This window comes from Panulirus ornatus, chromosome 26 (genome assembly GCF_036320965.1).
Source record: "Panulirus ornatus isolate Po-2019 chromosome 26, ASM3632096v1, whole genome shotgun sequence".
Taxonomy (NCBI): Eukaryota; Metazoa; Arthropoda; class Malacostraca; order Decapoda; family Palinuridae; genus Panulirus; species Panulirus ornatus.
In genome coordinates this window covers 5953700-5974613 of record NC_092249.1, presented here as the reverse complement: position 1 = coordinate 5974613, position 20914 = coordinate 5953700, and the positions used below count along the sequence as shown (strand labels likewise).

Sequence of the window (20914 nt, the reverse complement as noted above, 5' to 3'; positions counted from 1 at the left end):
CCGTAATGTGTACAATTAAGTATCCTAAGTTTTAAGCAGAGATGTTTACCTCAATCCCGTGGGGTAGATGCTCTATCAGTAATTAAAAGATTCCATATCATATGTATCTTATCTAAGATGCAGCATGCTTTCTGCTGTTTTTGAGCTGCACATATTCTGTCTTTGACTGAAATATAAGGATAGATGGAAAAGATAGAACTCCATAGAAAGTTAATGTAGATATATTAGGGGTGTGAAATAAGATTAAGGGTTGGTAAAACATGGACTGGAATGTAGTAATAGTTGTCAGTTCATGCTTCCTGTTTGATTTTGAAGGTGATGCACTAGAAAGAACAAGTGTTTTGATGAGATATGAGTTATTACAAAAAGCAGTCGCTTGAAGATACACACATTGAGCTCTGATAACATAAAAAGGCAAAATTCTTAAAACTATAATAAAAGTTGCCTGTGTGCTATGCAGGATACAGCCTTGAGAGAAGTTGAAAATCATTTAAAAATGTGAACCCACGGAAGGAAAGCCTGTTGTAGAGGGAGATATTAATGGATGGATGGGAAATAGAACAGGTAATGAAGTGACAGGTAATTATTGATGTACATGTCAAAAAGACATTGTTAAATTGTGTGTGTGGAGTATGTGTGTCTCTGTATGTTGGTTATGCTTATGGATACTTTCAGCACCAGAATATTTTCAAATAATCACTGTATAAGCTCAAGGAAGACATACTTTTAGTAAGAAAAAAATTATGGTAGAATGCTTTAAGTAGGACTTGCTGAAATTTAGGTAAAGCCATATGAAATGATATGATAATAAAGTATGTATAAGCAGATAAGTTGAATTCAAAAAGCCTGAAAGATAAAAGTTGGGAATGTGGAGAATGGAATTGTGGAGGTCCTGTTCTTTCCAGTCAGACTAAGATGACAGGCTAAAGCCATAAAGTGGTTAAAGAGATGTTTATGCTTAAAGATTGTTATGATTATGATAAAATATGAGGACAGATTGTTGAAAGAGCAATGAAAATATAAGGAAGTTGTTTGATAAGAAAGAAGTTTGGAAGGAGATGGGTTACAGTGAGTTAAGAAAAATTTCAAAGTTATATCATGGGATTTGAAGGAAAGCAAATGAGAATCTTCAAAAATGTTTGATTTGAAATCATAAAGTGAATAATAAACTGTCTAGAAAAGAGATAGATTGAATAAAAAATGGGCTTCATATAAAAAGTGAAGTTGTATTAAACATGATATGACTTGTGAGAGAGGACCAAAAAGTACGTTCCAGATAACCAAAAGTACGTTCCAGTGTATATGTATATAAGAGGAGTAAGGATTATTGTAAGAATTAAAGAATTAAGTTTTCTCTGCAAAGTTAGTAAGATGTTTGGGAGGATTATGATTAATCATTTTAATTGGATTACTAACCCATTGCTGATGAAAAGCAAGGATGATTTGGGAGGGGAAAAGTTTGTCAAATAGAATTTTGCACTTCGTGGAGAAAACACTTTTTCCTTTGAAAATAAGAAAGTCATATGGACGAGATGGTGACCCCTCTCATTTTGTAGAAGTGTGCCTCTGAAGCTTTGTACATGTGGCTCATCTACTTTGCATTTTCCTAAGTACCAGAATTTTTTCTTTCATCCCAGGGAAAGTCCCATTTTAACTCTTCTGTGTGTTGTTCACTTTGGGATTTCTCCTATTTCCAGGGTTTTGAGTTTTTTCTTTACACCCATTTTCATTATCATCTTAAATCTCACTAACTTCATTGTGTATCAGCTTTGTTTTTGCAAAGTGAGATCAACTGGTGAAATTATTTCCCTTGTTAATATCTGGTCATTTTCTCTGAGAGACTTTAAGGAATTCTGTGTTGTAAATGTTGATATCTTGAATGCTCTTGGTATGGGATAGCATCAGGGCTTGATCTCCAGGCTATCATTTTTTGGTTTTCATTCTTCAGCTTTCTTTCTTGTATCCAGCTTTCTCTCTGGTTGGTTTATCTCTATAGTTTTTAACTGGTTCTACGTTTCCCTTCCCAGTCAGTACTGGTTCCCCTAAGGGTTGCTGTGGCATATATATGCCTTTATTTACACATGTGCCTATTTCATTTTTGTCACCAAACTTTTTGATATTAGATCCCTGCATTATCAAACTTACTACACACTATGAATTTGCCTTAATTACAAAAAATTTTATGTGTTTGCATTCGAATAATGTAAAAAGAATAGTTTTTCATTTATTTTATCAGTTTAAGGCCTGATAAGCATATATTCATATTTCCTCCAGCTTCTGTACCAAGAAAGCAATCCTGGGATCACCTACGAATACAGCGTTCCTAAAGAAGTCACACAAGCTGAAGCAGAAACATATGACTGGATCTTTGGAACATATGGAGACTGCTCTGTGAATTGTGGCGGTGGTAAGTACTGTCTGATTTTTTTTTTTTTTGTAAAGTTGTCCTTATAGTGGGTAGGAGGTATGTTGCTTGTAAATTTTGGCTGTTTACTGTGTGTGCTTATAGTTTTTCTTTCACAGTTGGGTACACTCCTGCCCCCAAGTAGCTGAAGCAACCTACGTATTCCAGTTCCTCCTCATTCAAACTTTGACTCAAACCATCCGGTCTCATACCTTGTCGCACCTCATTTCCTTGCTTTCATTCACGATTACTCTTGACTTTTTCTTCTTCCACACACTTCCAGATTTGGTTACCAGATTCTGCAGTTTCTGGACTCCGGAACCATGTCATCTGCAAACAGCTATATCATCATCATTAGATGGAAAGGAGTACAGTCCCATCAGTGATCTAACTACAAAGGAATCCATTATTTCTATGCCCCTGTGTTGAGTGCAGCCTTGAAACTGCAGGAGCCCCCCATTAAAGGGGTTTTGTTATAGTATTTTACCAATATTATAAGTTTAGAAAAAAAATGTACCTTATAACCCTGCTCAAGGATCTGCATCTGTGGGGGCTACTAAAGTGCTCACAAAGTAAGCCACATTCAGCAAGTGGAGACTATCAAAAAATGCAGTGGTGTGTATTTGTAGGGTAAGTACAGGACAAATAAGGAATAGGTGTTCAGGATCTTCATCATTAAAATTGCACCCTGGTTTAGAGGGGGCTTGTGATATGATTCATTGATGTTTTCCATTTTGGAAAAGTAAGTGGTGGTGTCCGGAATGCAGATGAGGTGTGACTTGTACACATCAAGGAAGTGTAATTCCAGTTGGTTGTATGTCTGGTGGATTGAATTTTACTACTAGGTGTGTGGGTGGTGATGTAATGCTTGTACAGTCATTACAGTATGAATTTATTTTGTCAGTGATGTGCTTTTAGGGGACAGAAGGTGCAAATGCAAGTTGTTTAAGTGAGAGGCAGGGGTGAGTTTTCTGTTTCTGTGTTTCCATATATCTTAATTTTGCTTTTCAGTCCTTTATAGGTATATAAAAACTAAATTTATATAATATATATATATATATATATATATATATATATATATATATATATATTTTTTTTTTTTTTTTTTCATACTATTCGCCATTTCCCGCGTTAGCAAGGTAGTGTTAATAACAGAGGACTGGACCTTTGAGGCAACATCCTCACCTGGCCCCCTTCTCTGTTCCTGCTTTTGGAAAATTAAAAAAAGACTGAGAGGGGAGGATTTCCAGCCCCCCCGTTCCCTTCCCTTTTAGTCGCCTTCTGTGACACGCAGGGAATACGTGGGAAGTATTCTTTCTCCCCTATCCCCAGGGATATATATATATATATATATATATATATATATATATATATATATATATATATATATGTGTGTTTTTTTTTGGAAAGGGCTGTTCTTCATCTGTTTCCTGGCACTACCTCTCTGATGCGAGAAACTGCGATTAAGTATGATAAAATATTTATTTATTTGTACCACTTTTATGCATTAAGTGTTTGTGTTCAATTATTGTAGGTCATATGACACGAAATGTGAGTTGTGCACGAACGAGTGACTTCCAGTCTGTTGCTGAGTACCTGTGCGATCCACGACTTGAGCCTGAATCAAATAAAACCTGCAATGAGCATCCATGCCAAGCAAGGTTAGTAAGGGAGGTTCTAGACACTTATTAAGTAGTAGAATTGATGATTCTGCCACAATTTTAAAGCCCTTTCCCTCCCCAAAGTCTTTTGCCTCTGCTAGGAATGGTAATAGCTGTAAAGTATCTATTTATCTATGTTGCATCTTTAGCTTCTCTTCCATTTACATGGTGTTGGATCAGATGCCTGGTCCCTTTCAGCTCTCGTACTCATTTATTGTGCTAAAGTGAAGAAAGGTCTCCATACCACCATAGCACATCTTATTCATACAGCAAAACAGTATTGACATCTGTATTCATGCTTCACATTCATGCACAAAATACTTCCACTCTTCATAGTCATAAAATATGTTCCCATCATCTGTTCTTATCATCTGTGACCTCCATCTTTTGTTTATAGCATCACTCGTATAGCTTTTATTGTCTTCCTCAAGCACACTACCCCGTAGCTCTTGTAAGCATATTCACTCTATCTGCTAGTTAATATAAGGAAGGAGGGAACAGTTTAAGAAAGCAATATTGTTTTTAAAAAATAAAGATGTGTGGATGGAATGGTTAATGCAACAGGAAGGTGAAGCTACTATTGTGAATTTATTCAGAATATGTGAATGAGAGCATGGTTAAAGGGTCATGTACCTAATGAATTGAGGAATTATTCGTTCCACTCGTCAAACGTAAAGGAAATGAAAGTGATTGCAAAAATTACAGAGGAATAAGTTTTCTTACCATAGTTGGCATAGTTTATCATGGAATTGTGATTACTTTAAAGCATAATGAAACCCCAATTTAAGTGAAAAACACAGTCAGTATAGGAGGCAAAGACTTCATTTTTCATCATAGCAGTTGATGATAAAGTTGATATTGTACAAAAGCTCTCTGGTAAGTTCTAAACCTATATAATGTTAACAGATTTCCCTTAGCTACTTTTAAGAACATTTATCAGGAGGTAGTGCATCATTACATATTAGGTAGGTATTAAGTAATCACGTCTACGTTTTCACACATATGTACAGCATGGAGAAGGAAGTTTTGTGGTCATCTCTCGAACTTTGTCTAACCTGAATCAGTTTCATAGATTTCCTTATGCTTTAAGCATTTATCATTTTATTACATAGCGTGTTTCTTCATCCTCCACCCAGCTATGAAAGCAGTACTTTCTTCACTTCTTTCAAACAGGCTTCTTTATCACCTTCTAGCTGTGCCCTCTACTAATTCTGTCACTGTATTTCACAGAGAACTGATCACTGTTAGCATAACCCTACTGATTTCAGAATTTTGGGGCTTTGATCAGGTCACTCATTTTTCTTCACTCTTCTGTGGTGGGAAATGAAACAGTTTATAGGCTCTTTCTGAAGTTCATCTCCTTTAATCCTCTTACCATTTTTGTTGCCATCCTGTGCACCGTACCAGTTTGCTCTTTGTACTTCTTTAAGTGAGATGACTAGACTTGAGAGCACATTCTAGGTTTGGTCTGATGTAGACTGTGAATAGCGTGCTGAAAATTCTCTTATTCATGTACTTAAATGCTGTTCTTGCTATCTGACAGTTTGACTCCTCAACAATTCTCCCATCTATTGACAGGTTTGGCACAATGTTGATATATGCAGTTGTGTATGAGAGTAAATAGTTTTATGAATGAGTGGTTTGAAATGATTATAGGAGTGCACCATGGTTGTTTGTAGTCCTATAGTTGTTTGGTTTTTATGGACGAGAAGAGGGATCTGAGCAAGGAATTCTTCAAAAAGGTTTATTTCCTTTGGCTGCCTCACAAAGAAGAGAAAAGAAATGAAAAGTTATCCCTTCAGCTGTACTTCCATAGTTCTTCCTTACTAGCCTGTCATCTGCCGTACAATTTACGTCATATCAATTGCATTACATCCAGCATAGCCACACTATTTGCCTTATAACTTGCACAGCCATACCTTCTGCCATACATATTGCATGGTGTTACTGAACTCCACTTGCTTGTGATTACACTTCAAGTGGAAAATTACCTCTGGTGAAGCTGTATCATAATCAGTCAACAAATGGGATTACAGTTATATCAAGGAGCTTTTCACTTCGAAGGAGCCCATCATTTCCCTGCTTCTGACTGTAGTGCAGCCTCAAAACTGCAGGAGTCCAATAACAGGAGTCCTGGGGTTATACATGAGAATACAGCACTTTAATCTGCATAGCCAAACTATATACCATACATCCTACACAGCTTTGTCATCTGCCGTGCATCCCATACAAACATGTTATCTTAACAAGCAGTCCTTATGCACCTCTCTGCTTTTATCACATTTGCCTTTTTTAGACTTTTTTCTTTACTCTGTTCTCATGAATGCTGACTACATATTGTAGGTTATCCTTCTCTGCTGCTCTTATTCTTTGCCTTTCTGTACGTAACAAAAGTTGTGGTTTCTTCTGTTTGTCGAAGTTAGTAAAAACACTCCATCTTGGAAATTTCTTGCATGAAACAATAAAATTCTTTACATTCAGTAGAGCTCTCAGTGCACCTCCATTTTTTCTCCAGTGTGATATTACTCTGAACTTCATGCATCCCACTACCATCAATATGGTTCATAACTCCCAAATACTAATATTCATTAACATCCTCTTATTCTTCTCTGTTTAGACTGGTACTACTCTAAGACTGTCTGTATCTTCCAGAACAGCTTGGGTATAGATGGAGTGATGAGCAGGATGGTGAAGAATGGAGGTTAAACTGCTGTTGAGTGGATCTGGAAAGTGTGCATGGAAACAGAAAATTGGTCAGGTTCCTGACGACTGGACGAAGGCAGTAGTTGTCCGCTGTATAAAGGTAAAAGGAATAAAAGCGATTGTAAGAGATACTGAGGAATTAGTCTTGGCATAGTTGGCATGGTGTGTGGTAGGGTAGGATAATGATTGATCATTTAAAGAGGATTAGTGAAGGGTTTGTTGGTGAAGGACAAGATGGATTTGGGTAAGGAAAGAGTGTGTGTATACTTGATTTTTGTGTTTAAATGAGTATGCTGCATTAATGACTCAAAAAGATATGTGATAAAGTAATTAGGAAGGCAGTCTGGGAAGTGCTGATTATATGCATTAACAACTTTTGAGAAGATATGCGATAAAGGGAGTAGGAAGATTGTCTTGGAAGTGCCAAGTATATGTAGTGTGTATGGAAGACTTCTGAATGCTATTAAGAGCTTTTATAATGGAGGAGTGCATATGTGAGAGTAATTTGTCTGACAAATGAGTGGTTTGAAATGAATGTAGAATTGTGTCAGAACTGTGGGTTGTCATTAAGGTTTAATGTTTTTAGGGATGGAGCAATTCATGTAATGAGAATGAGGTAGGAGGTTGGTGTACTACTTGCTGGTGAAACAGAATAGAAGTTGCCTCAGTAGCTGTATGCACGTGAAGGTGAGCTATTGCAGAAAATGAGTACAGGTAAGACTAGTTTTTGAAAGGGATAGATCGCAGTGTAATATCAGACTGTCTTTTAAAGAATTGAATGTGTTGGACGAGTTTAAGTACTGGAAGTGCACTGAAAGTTCTTGCTAATAATAAGAATTTAATTGCTGGCTGCAGGAAGTTTGCATGAAGGAGTACCTCTTCAGCCTTTGATGTATGGATGTGAAATTCCAAGGTTATAATAGTCAAGGTAGATCAAAGAGATTAGCAGTGGCAAAGGGCTACTTACATAGTATTTTTGAAGTGCAAAATTATTATTTGAAGGGATTGTGTGATGTAGTGATGTCACAAGAAAGATGCATAGATGAAAAGCTTTTTAGGATGGCATGGTCCTTTAGAATGTATGGTGGTTGGAAGATTAGCCAGTTGTAGTTGAAAGCACAAGGAGGAGAGATAGACCACAGAAGAGATGGGTAGTTGTTGTTAGAAAAATGATTAAGGTTAGGAATATTGTAGATGAGTCATGGCATGATTTGGAATGAGGTAGTGGAAGAATTTTGTGCATAGAGGTGTTGTGAATGGAGAAGCTGGTCTTACTTGATGACGCTGCTTAGTATGCAGAGTGATTAAGAAAAAATGTTTTTATAAGCTTGAAGTTCATGTTGCTTTCTAACATCCTAGGCACGAGCTGAGGATGTGTGTGACTAACTTGAGATTATCATCCTGTGACAAATGGGAAAAATGTAGTAACGAAAACTGAATTCAAAACAATAATCAATTTATGACTCTCTTAGAAAAGACATTGTCGATGCTAGTTGAAAAAACTGAACTATTGGCTCTTGCTTTCAGTTTTTGTTGCTACATTTCACCCTGATTTGAGAGTATGTGATCTGCATCATGGAACTGTAGATGAAGGTAATGACATTGGATAGATAGATGGATTCTTACTCTAGCATTCTCAATATCCCTTCTTCTTACATCTTCAAAGCATGTTGTCATTCTACCAATCTCCTTTGATTCTGTCTGTGAAACTGCATGAGTTATTTACAACTTTGGTAGCTTCTATTATGTTTTCATGATTCAGCATTATCCAGCAGTTATCATGTCTCTTTCCCGGGTAATCATACATCCATAAAAACATTAAACAACCATGTGATATTACACAATCCACACATCACCATAATTGTATCAGACCACTCATTTGTATCATTACTTCTACACAAACGCTATTTATGGTATAAAAGCTCTTAAATACAATCATTAGTCTTCTGAACATTTAAAAATCATGGATAGGGATGTGTAAAAAGTAGTTTTTGCAATGGTTAATACCTAATATTGATTAGATTTTTCCATGATTGGCTCAAAGTTTTGTTTTTGGAGGTAAAACAGTGCCTGAGAGGAAATATATGAAATATAGAAAAGTAGGTATAAAAGAATTTGCTAGACTAAAGCAACATAGATATGGTATAAGAACAGGACAAGAATCAAATGCTTTGTTTAATCATGTTAAAAACTATGACCATTGCATTAAGCAGAATAATGCTTATTCAGTCATTACCTGTAACTCCTTGACCAAGAGAAATATCATTAAATCTTCACTTATTAGATACACAAAGAATTGTAAGATGAATATTTGTTTAGGTATGAACAAATGGGATGCATTTGTCATAGGCAAAATTTGTAAATGGTTCCCTGTCCTGTCCACATAATAGAATCTTATGACAGGCATAGTGTCAGACTCGAACACTGCCAACCCGAACACCATCAACCAGAAACACATGTTTACCTATGGCTTCTTAGCTCTGCTCGTCTTTGTATACATTCTGACTTTTCTAAGTCTTCTATCTCATTCTTGTATTTCCCCTGATGATATGATCATTACATGAAAGTGCACTTGATAACTTATCGTGCTTTATTTTCCTTGTGCTTATCATGCGCACCACTGTGGCCTATTGCAATATACATCTATACATACATACAGTGATCCCCAGTGAAGTTGGCATGAGGGGGCTGCAGCACAACCGTCAAGGATAAACAATATAAAACCATGAAAACTGAATTCACCATCAGCTAGTACTTTCTTGGTTTCACTTCTCTTTTTATACACTCCTTGAAACAAACAGTAGCTGAATCAGCAAGGCTCTTAAGCCATTAAAGGTCCATCTTTGCCTAAATTTCACAAACCGCTGCCTCCAGCTTGATAGCAACCTTCAAAGTATTCCCATCAAGTAATTAAATTTTCATGAACACTTGCGCAAGTTTCCTGTTGGATTCATATCCAGTGAATTCCCACACCAGTTACTGAGAACCTCAACAGCACAGTTGAGCAAATCATTGACTAGTTTATCAGTGTGGCAGGGAACCCTATCATGCATGAACACTTTGGCCTTTTACTTTTTGAATGAATCTGGAAGACGGTCACAAAGTAGCTCAAGGTAACAATGTCTGTTCATAACTTCATCCTTTGACAACACTGGAAGGTCCCCAACACCAAAAAAATTGAAACAATCCCTTACCATAAGTGGAACAGAGAACTCTACTGTGCTCACAATGTACTTGGGGTCAAATGGATCACAGTTTGGTTGCTTATACACTTTCTCACCATGGCCACCTGTCACAGAAATTGTGGACTCATCACCCCACAAAGCAGCACTGCTGAACTTAGCCTGTCTCATACTTAATATTTCCTCAAAAATCAACTCTTTTCTTCAGGTGCCTGCAGGTTACGAGTGGTTTGGGTCACAGCCAGCAGCTCTGGTACTTAAAGTCCTTGTGTGAGTGATGTTGAACTGTCCTTTATGACACCACTAAGCAGTCTAGGTTGTTGTTTTTCCTAATTCTATGGCACTCAAGCATGGAGCTGCATCCATTTGATGTTTAAGAACATTCAGAATATGTGTGGAGGTATTTCTAGCCTTCCTCGGTTGTTTCACACTGGTCATTATAGTGGTGCTGCCACTATCATTAAATTTCTTCAGCCATCGTTGTACTGATCTCCAGTTCACACTGGTTATATTGAAAATTTCCTAAAGTGGCTTATTTTCCTTGTAAAGTGCAACTATAAAGCTATTTCATCACTTGTAAGGTAAGTATTTCCAACTGTGCTAAGTGTTAAAAATACCAAAAGGGAAAGACAATGAAAATTTAAGGCACAAGTGGTGAACACAACAAAATTTCTGCCTCATCAACAGCTAAACTGCCAGTGAGGCAGGGTTGCATGATTTGCCAGCACATCACGTAATTGTCACTACCAACTAGAGGATGCCAACTTCATTGGCAGACACCAACACTATTTTAGGTTGGATTAAGTGCTTTGCATTAATATCATTGGTGTAGGCCCACATATTCCTTACATGTCATAGAAGGTGACTAAAAGGGGTGGGAGCAGGGGGCTGAAAGTCCTCCCCTCCTGTTTTACTTCTCAGAAATAAGGAACAGAGAAGGGGGCTGAAAGAGGATTTTTCCCTCTAAGGCTCAGTCATGTGTTCTTGATGCCACCTCGCTAATGCGGGAAATGGCAAATATTTATGATAAAGAAATATACATAAATTATTCATATATATTGATGAGGTCATTCTGTGGCCTGTGCCATCACAGCTGCCAAGAACATAAAAGATTTTTTTTGTAGAATCATCATCATTGTTTTTCCATATATCCCCGTGTTCTCTATGACTTACTTTTTTATTTTGTCTGTCCTTTTGCAGCATATGATTATTTCAGAATCCTGCCTTGCTTTGAATTTTACCACTTCTTATGATTATGTTAAAAGCTTTCCTTTTGCTTTCAGGTTCATTGAAGAACAGTAACTTGTAACAAAAGCCACACATTTGATATACCTTTATGAAATTTTATGAAATATATTATATTGCTTCCTGATCGAATTAGGTATAGTTTTTGGAAAGAAAATGAGACTCATATATTGTAAATGTATTTTTGTAGTTGGATAAATGGAGAGTGGACACCATGCACTAGTTCATGTGGAGCTCCTGGCTGGCAATTCCGTCATGTGTACTGTGGTCAGAAATTTGCAGAGGGACGTTTATCCATCGTAAATGATTCACTATGTTATACATTCCAAGGACTAAAGCCACAGATTGTAAGAGAGTGTAACAAGGATGCAATGTGTGCATCATGGCATGTGGGAGATTGGACACCAGTAAGTATTATTTAATTTACTCCTAAGATTTTCATTTGAATAAGAAAAAAGCCAGTTATAATTTTTTGTCATAAAAGAATGTCATGAATACACACATTATAACTATGATGTTAGATTTAGAGTGAATGCTAATGAATAATTACAGCATTACATAGAAATCCTGACTAATGGTAAAAATCTCAGCTTAAGTAAGAAAGTTCAAGAAAGGGGCTGTACAGGCATATAATTCCTGTCCCATATTGTACAATTAGGTAATCACATAGAGATTAAAGTAGTATTTATACTTTTATACAGAGTGAAGGTTGGGCAAGAATACGTAAAAGATTTCATATGAATTTTTTTAGGTACTGATTGATTCAGTCCGTCAGCAAAGGAATATAGGAAAGTTATTACCCCTGATTTGGTATTAGGTAGGTTTTTGTCATACTTCATGGGAATTGAATTATCTGATAGTGAATCTAAGGATGGCCGTTAAGAATTAGGAGATGGTGTATAACTGTTTTCACACTGTTAGACAGATTGGAATGTGCTGTATAATTTTGGTCTTCTTTCCACATAAGGCACTGTATCTATAAAATGGAACAGTAATCAAGAAATTAGCTAGGAATAATGACTGAAAGACTTAGATTTGCTTACTTTGGAGAAAAGAGAGGCTAAAGAATATGATCCGTGTTATTAGTTTGTTTTTGATGCCTTTGCAGTGCAGCATCAGGAACAGGCTACTGAGTGTATATGAGACAATCATCTCTTACTTATTCCTCTGCTTTAGGAAAGGGATTTCCTTTCCCCACTCCTGATTGCCTTTCCTCTTATTGCATTGTAACATCAGCTCTGATTGCCTTTCCTCGTATGACAGTGTAGCATCAGGAACAAATGAATGGTGGCTCCATATGCACACATCCAGTCTTTACCTATGATACTTTACCATGTGCCAGAAATGAGATAAATAGTAGAGTAGTTCTTTCAAATCTTTATGATCTCAAACGTGAAACCCAAGACAAGAAAATACTTTTTGTAGAAATAGTAGGGGAAAATTAGAAGGGATGAACCGAGGAGATAGTAGATGGCGCAAATGAGACCTGATATGATATGAAAGGAATGGAGAATAAGTAGATTTTGAAATGGGGAGAAACAGCTTAGGAAATTAAGAAAATGTGCTGCGATAAAGCATGGGCTGTTATACTGTACTGTGAGAAATGGTGTAGCATGCAAGGATAGAATGTACATATTATAACATTTCAGACACACTTCTCATTTGAATGATTACATTTTTCCCCCTTGGTTGATAGGCAGTCAGAAATGAATATTTCTGTAATATTAGTGAACTAAGTAAATTGATCCATGTATAAGTAAATTATTCCTATTAACTCTTCAAATTTGAAGTGATAGATTTTTTTTTCAGAAATTTTTAGGTAGTACATGAGTAGTTCGTTTTATATTCTTACAAAATGTACCATATCTCTCCTGTGCAGCTAACTAACAGATTATATCATATCTCTCTAGTGCAACAAGTTATGTGGTGTTGGTCGCCAGTATCGAAAAGTTAGATGTCATGTAATATCAGATGGTGAGATCAAAGTATTAGATGACAGTGCCTGTACGGAGGAGAAACCTGCAGTCGAGAAACCATGTGAAGGTGTTCCTTGTGGTGGTGTTGACTGGGTTGCTTCAGAATGGACAGGGGTAGGTTTAAAGTAATAATTTACATTAGTAGCTCTTTTGAATTGATTTGTTTTCCGAAGCTTCAGTACACTTGGAACCTTATTCCTTATAAGACTGCTTTAAACATCAGCTTTCCCTCAACCATCCTTACTAATCTTTACTTTCAGGTAGCTAGAATTGTCCTTAGCTTCCAGTTCTTGTTAAAGCAGACTGATATTACACTGTGATCTCATATCATTTTCATGCACTATGAAGTTATTTTCATTTACTCCAGAATATTATATAATGAACTATTGCATTTTTTGCTTGTGGAAACTGTTAATTTTATTTCAAAATAACTTGGAAAGAAAATTTTTTTTCATGTGTTTTTCTTACAAACCTCAGTGGTTATGATAGATCTTAATTTAATTGCAGTGTAGCAACAAATGTGGCTTGGAGAAGGAGTCCCGATCTGTGTTGTGTGTAAGCAGCAAGGGTAAGGTTGTAGAAGAAGAATATTGTTCTGCAACTCGCGAGCCACCAACCAGCCGTAACTGTACTGATTATACAGAGTGTGAATACCGATGGTATGCCTCAGAGTGGAGTACAGTAAGTATCCATACCTGATGTTTTAACTTTATTAGCAAATGATACTTTAAAAAGGATACAATCAGTGAGTTTTGAAATATGATATTTGTAGGTTGCTAGTTTAGCTCTACAAAATCATAAATAGAATATGACAGTCATCCATCTAAACCTTTGAAGTTACTGGCCATGTGGAAAAGAATCATTGGCATAACTTCAGACGGTACACTTATGAATGTGAGAAAATGATGCACCAACCAAAAGTCATAGGAATAGATAATGAATATGGTTTGTACATTGTGATCCTCGTATCTTGTTAAAGATAAGATAGAAGAATTTTCATATTCATTGAAAGAAAAAAAATCTTAATGCAGAGATTTCTCAAAGTACTGAAAAAGTGATCTTGATTGTTTTAGCACTATATATGTATTTGCTTTGTTGTTAGAATCTTTATTCATTTCCATTTAAAAGTGTTTATCAACCTGGGTTTACAAGCAGAGTGTATGATAGTACAATGGAAGGGGTTGGCGTGAGAGGAAGACCATCTGTAACATGGGAAAATAGAGTGGAAGAGTACTGGAGGGAGAAAAATGGTACAAGAATGCATAGTATGGTGTGTATGAGGAAGATATGTAAGGGCAGGCATAAGTGGAGACTTTTTCTGTTGCCGCTTCCTTGATGGGAGTTCCCGAAAGGAATTTGCATGAGAAATATAGACAGATAGGAAGATAGATCAACCTGAAAATAGAGAAACAGCGAAGCAGACTGACAGACATATTAAGATTCTCAAAACACTCTGGCAAAGTGTTCATAAAAGTTTTGATGAAGGAAAAAGATTATTTCATGTAAAGATTTGGAGCACCTTATAATGTTTTCCCTCTACCTGATATTTGATAGATATAGTCGTTTAATGGTCAGAATAGAATATGAAAGATTCTTGGGCAGAAAAGTTTGAGGTATAAGGAGTATGGGGACCATTACACAGAAATGTTATGTTTTATGGCAGTTAAGAAGGCATACTGTATATGTTAAAAACTAAAGATGGTATTGGTTTTTGTTCTACATCACCATAGAAATTAATTTTTTCCTTCATTACAGCTTGTTTTCATGTTCTTTTATCGTTTTTTTCACTTGTTTACTGGTTCATTTATTTTGTCAGTGTTACTGTCCATTTGAAAATACTTTTAAGGTATGGAGCAGTCAGCAGTTTTTATATTTCATTTAATGTATGTGATAAAGATATTCATAGATACTTAGAACTCAAATACTCTAAGATTTACAAATCTTAATACACCTACTTCTACAGTGTTCTGCTGATTGTGGTGAGGGCATAAGAACTCGACATGTGCTTTGTGGTGCGTGGGAGAGAGGGATTGTCACACGTGTACCTGATGACAACTGTGATGCTGAAAAACGCTTTAGTGACATGGAAGCATGCAACGTAACCGAGACTTGTGAAGGCAGTTGGTTTACAGCACCTTGGGGTGCAGTAAGTACTTTTGAATTACCTGTCTTAGTAAAATAGCATCAGAAACAAACAAACATTGGCTTCATTTACACATATCCATTCTAGCTGTAATTTTTAATGTATGATGAACTATTTATATGCTCCACCCTGACAATAGCCAATATAACAAAGCTAAAAGCTACCCAGAATAAAGCACTTAGGACAGTTACTGACTGCTGAGCAACCACAAACACTCAACAGCTACACAGTGAAGTAAAACTCATTCCAAAACAGTCCCATCTCAATATGCTTGGCACTTAATTCTTTGCAACAACGCTAGACCCACCTGTCTGAGTTACTCCTTAACTAAACACTAACCTCCAAGTAGAAGTAGAAAGCTTACCCTTTCCCACACTTCAGCAACCTGTTGTTACAGATCCCCTAACCTCCAACAAACATAACAGTGACAGAACACATGCACAATGAAATTATCTGAGAAGCAGTAAATATCTGCTCTCCCAACTCCATCTTGAATACCTTCCCACCACCCATGTGAAACCACACTCCCTAGGCATACACGAGTCATGCTTTCTTATCTGCATTCTGGATGTCATCCATGCCTACACTACTACAATCATCACTTCAAGACATTCCAGGACCTTTCATGTACATAATGCAGCTATCACAATGGAGACATTGAATACTTACTGCTTAGTTGCCCTGCACTCTTCCCACATAAATACACACAACACTGGGGTAGTTTATGGCATAAAGATAGAAGGGACTCTTGAAGAAGGAAATGCTACTTTGATATTTGTACACTAATTCCAGTGTTAACAAGGTAGCACCAGGAACAAAGAAATGGCCTCATTCACTCACATCCGCTCTCTAGCAGTCATGTTCAACACACTGATATCACAATCCTCTATCAACAACCAGGCTCCACAGAACTTTTCTTTGTTTCCCCAGGCTGCTTCATATGCCCTGCTACAGTACACTGATAGCACATTAACCCCCTGTACACCACACTGCTCATGTTCATTCCATCTTGTGAACACTTTACACCCTTCTTCATGCTCAGGCCTCTAGCATTCAAAACCATTTCCGCTCCATCCCTTAATCCCCCCCTCTCCTTGTCCCTTTCATTTCTGATATTTGTACCCTCTTTGTTAACCTCTCCACACTCATCCTTCCCATATTTTCCAACCATTTAACTGCACCCTCTTCAGCTTTCTCAACTATGCTCTTCTTATTACCACATTCTCTCTTACACCATCATCTCAGACTAGAGTAACCTTACTCACAGTACTATTGTCCTCAAGCATTTTATTTCCAACACATTCACTGTATTCCAAACTTTTCTTCTATGTCCCATGCCTCATCCAAATAATACCGTCAAGACTACTAAGTTTATATTTTTGTATGGGGAAACGGCAGTGAAGTATAAAAGAAATATTTTTTTCATACTTGAATGCTGTTTCCCACATAAGTGAGATAGCACCAGGAACAGACAAAGAAAGGCCACATCTATTTTCTAGCTGTCATGTGTAATGCACTGCAACTGCAACTACCCATCCACAATCAGGTCCTGCAAACCTCTCCATTGTTTACTGCAGATGCTGCTCATTCCCTGGTCCCAGTCCATTGACAGCACATCAACCTCAGTATACCACATTGTCCCTTTACTCTTTTCCATGCATGCCTTTCACCATCCTGCATATTCAGGCCCATCACTCAAAATCTTTTTCACTCTATCCTTTCACAATCTGTGGGGCTTGGCTGTGGATGGAAGTCTGGTTTCATTGCATTATACATGATAATTTAAGAATGGAAGTGAGCAAATGAGGCTATTCTTTGCCTGTTCCTGGTGTTACCTTACTAATTTAGAATACAACAAAGTGTAAAAATGTAGATTTTGATTTTGTTATTCTTTATCATGCAAACATTAATTGTATTACAGTTTTAGAAAATTTACTAAGTTTTCATCCAGTGCAACACATTAATTACATTTGGGATTTATTTTTGGGGGATCTTTAGATTTCATTGTTTGAGTTAAAGAAATATAACACCTTACACAGCAGATGAAATTTATTAGATGCATAATGAATTTGCTGTTCAGGCTTTTTGAATATTGTATGCACATGTGAGATGCCACAGTTTTGTTATTCTTGATTTATTTGTCTGCCATTGATATGGTACTACAATTAAGACTTGAAATGTTAGAAGAATACTTGATAAGAAGTTTTGAAATGTTTTGTTAAGGATATTGTGAGAAAGAAACTGAAGTATAACATTGCTCATTCCTGCATTGGCATAGTTGTGAGGGACTTGAACCCTTATTTTTTATCTGTCTTGGACAGTACTTTTCATAGAAAGATAATTTCATCGAACATTGTGTGCCATAGAGTATGAGAAAAATATGTGCAATTCAAGCTAAACTTGAGGTTAAACCTGTAGAGGAAATGCCATCCCTTCATGAAAAATTGTGTGACAGATTTATTTCATAAACTTGCTCCTTGAATATACTAATATTGTTGACAATATAGTCTTAAAGATATTGAAATTATGTTTTGCATTTTTTCTTTTTTCAGTGTGACAAGGAGTGTGGTGGTGGTACCAAACATCGGAAGGTTCTTTGTTATGTAGGCCGTAAGCAAGCAACTGCATTACAGTGTGATGGCAATATAATACCATATTCCTTTGACTCTTGCAACAACAACCCCTGTGGAGATGGTGCGTAATGATTATTTGCCACTCTGTAATACAGCTTTTTGTTTTTGTATTCTGTAATAAGGGCACCTGGTAGGTGAGCTTGCATGATTTGTTGGTAGCTGAGTTAAACAACTCTCTTCCTACTTGCACACATGCCTTACACCCTTGATAAAAACTTTTCACTGCTTCTGGCAGCTTACCTCCCACACCATATACTCCTAAGACCTACCACAAAACATCTCTATCAATCCTATCATATGCCTTCTCCAGAAGATCCATAACAGCTATGTACAGATCCATCTGTTTTACTGAGTATTTCTCACCCAGATTCTTCAAAGCCAAAACCTGATCCTCACATCCTGTACGACTTCTGAAACCGCACTGCTCCTCCCCAGTCTGATGCTTTGTATTTGCCCTCTGTACATGCCTTCACCCTCTCAATCAGTACCCTCCCATACAAGTTTCCTGGAATACTCAATAAACTTATGCCTCTGTAATTTGAACACTCACCTTTATTCCCATTGCCTTTGTACAGTGGCACTATAAATGCATTCTGCCAGTTTTCAGGCACTTCACCATGATCCGTACATACATTTGATATCCTCACCAACCAATCAACAACACAATCACCCCCTTTCTTAATGAATTCAACTGCAATACCATCCAGAGTTGCCACCTAGCCAGATTTCATCTTCTACAAGGCTTTCACCCCTCTTCTCTCAACCAAACCATTCTCCCTGATGTGCTCACTTTGCATACCATCCAGACTAAGACACCATACTTCTGCCACCCTATCATCAATCACATTCAACAAACCCTCAAAATACTCACTCCATCTCCCTCTCACTTTATCACTATCTGTTATCATTTGCCCCCTTCACCAATGTTTCCGTTTGTTCTTTTGTCCAAAACATCTTTTTATTCTCCATAAAGTTTAATGATACTCTCTCATTCCAACTCTCATTTACCCTCTTTTTCAACCCTTGCACCTTCCTCTTGACCTGCCACTTTCTTTTATACATTTTCCAGTCATATATATATATATATATATATATATATATATATATATATATATATATATATATATATATATATATATTCATTAAATTTTAGGGAGAATAAAAAGATGTTCTGGAAGGAGGTAAATAAAGTGCGTAAGACAAGGGAGCAAATGGGAACTTCAGTGAAGGGCGCAAATGGGGAGGTGATAACAAGTAGTGGTGATGTGAGAAGGAGATGGAGTGAGTATTTTGAAGGTTTGTTGAATGTGTTTGATGATAGAGTGGCAGATATAGGGTGTTTTGGTCGAGGTGGTGTGCAAAGTGAGAGGGTTAGGGAAAATGATTTGGTAAACAGAGAAGAGGTAGTGAAAGCTTTGCGGAAGATGAAAGCCGGCAAGGCAGCAGGTTTGGATGGTATTGCAGTGGAATTTATTAAAAAAGGGGGTGACTGTATTGTTGACTGGTTGGTAAGGTTATTTAATGTATGTATGACTCATGGTGAGGTGCCTGAGGATTGGCGGAATGCGTGCATAGTGCCATTGTACAAAGGCAAAGGGGATAAGAGTGAGTGCTCAAATTACAGAGGTATAAGTTTGTTGAGTATTCCTGGTAAATTATATGGGAGGGTATTGATTGAGAGGGTGAAGGCATGTACAGAGCATCAGATTGGGGAAGAGCAGTGTGGTTTCAGAAGTGGTAGAGGATGTGTGGATCAGGTGTTTGCTTTGAAGAATGTATGTGAGAAATACTTAGAAAAGCAAATGGATTTGTATGTAGCATTTATGGATCTGGAGAAGGCATATGATAGAGTTGATAGAGATGCTCTGTGGAAGGTATTAAGAATATATGGTGTGGGAGGAAAGTTGTTAGAAGCAGTGAAAAGTTTTTATCGAGGATGTAAGGCATGTGTACGTGTAGGAAGAGAGGAAAGTGATTGGTTCTCAGTGAATGTAGGTTTGCGGCAGGGGTGTGTGATGTCTCCATGGTTGTTTAATTTGTTTATGGATGGGGTTGTTAGGGAGGTAAATGCAAGAGTTTTGGAAAGAGGGGCAAGTATGAAGTCTGTTGGGGATGAGAGAGCTTGGGAAGTGAGTCAGTTGTTGTTCGCTGATGATACTGCGCTGGTGGCTGATTCATGTGAGAAACTGCAGAAGCTGGTGACTGAGTTTGGTAAAGTGTGTGGAAGAAGAAAGTTAAGAGTAAATGTGAATAAGAGCAAGGTTATTAGGTACAGTAGGGTTGAGGGTCAAGTCAATTGGGAGGTGAGTTTGAATGGAGAAAAACTGGAGGAAGTGAAGTGTTTTAGATATCTGGGAGTGGATCTGGCAGCGGATGGAACCATGGAAGCGGAAGTGGATCATAGGGTGGGGGAGGGGGCGAAAATTCTGGGGGCCTTGAAGAATGTGTGGAAGTCGAGAACATTATCTCGGAAAGCAAAAATGGGTATGTTTGAAGGAATAGTGGTTCCAACAATGTTGTATGGTTGCGAGGCGTGGGCTATGGATAGAGTTGTGCGCAGGAGGATGGATGTGCTGGAAATGAGATGTTTGAGGACAATGTGTGGTGTGAGGTGGTTTGATCGAGTGAGTAACGTAAGGGTAAGAGAGATGTGTGGAAATAAAAAGAGCGTTGTTGAGAGAGCAGAAGAGGGTGTTTTGAAGTGGTTTGGGCACATGGAGAGAATGAGTGAGGAAAGATTGACCAAGAGGATATATGTGTCGGAGGTGGAGGGAACGAGGAGAAGAGGGAGACCAAATTGGAGGTGGAAAGATGGAGTGAAAAAGATTTTGTGTGATCGGGGCCTGAACATGCAGGAGGGTGAAAGGAGGGCAAGGAATAGAGTGAATTGGAGCGATGTGGTATACCGGGGTTGACGTGCTGTCAGTGGATTGAATCAAGGCATGTGAAGCGTCTGGGGTAAACCAT

At 37.5% G+C, this 20914-nt stretch overlaps 1 protein-coding gene across 1 annotated transcript in view; it reads left to right on the top strand.

Annotated features, from left to right (window-relative positions):
• The window catches only part of LOC139757423 (papilin-like), a 95879-nt gene that overhangs the window by 12752 nt on the left and 62213 nt on the right, over positions 1-20914 (top strand). The window contains 7 exon segments of the mRNA XM_071677926.1: positions 2275-2407; positions 3939-4065; positions 11386-11602; positions 13106-13285; positions 13679-13852; positions 15135-15317; positions 17867-18008. Coding sequence (XP_071534027.1) covers positions 2275-2407; positions 3939-4065; positions 11386-11602; positions 13106-13285; positions 13679-13852; positions 15135-15317; positions 17867-18008 — 1156 coding nt within the window.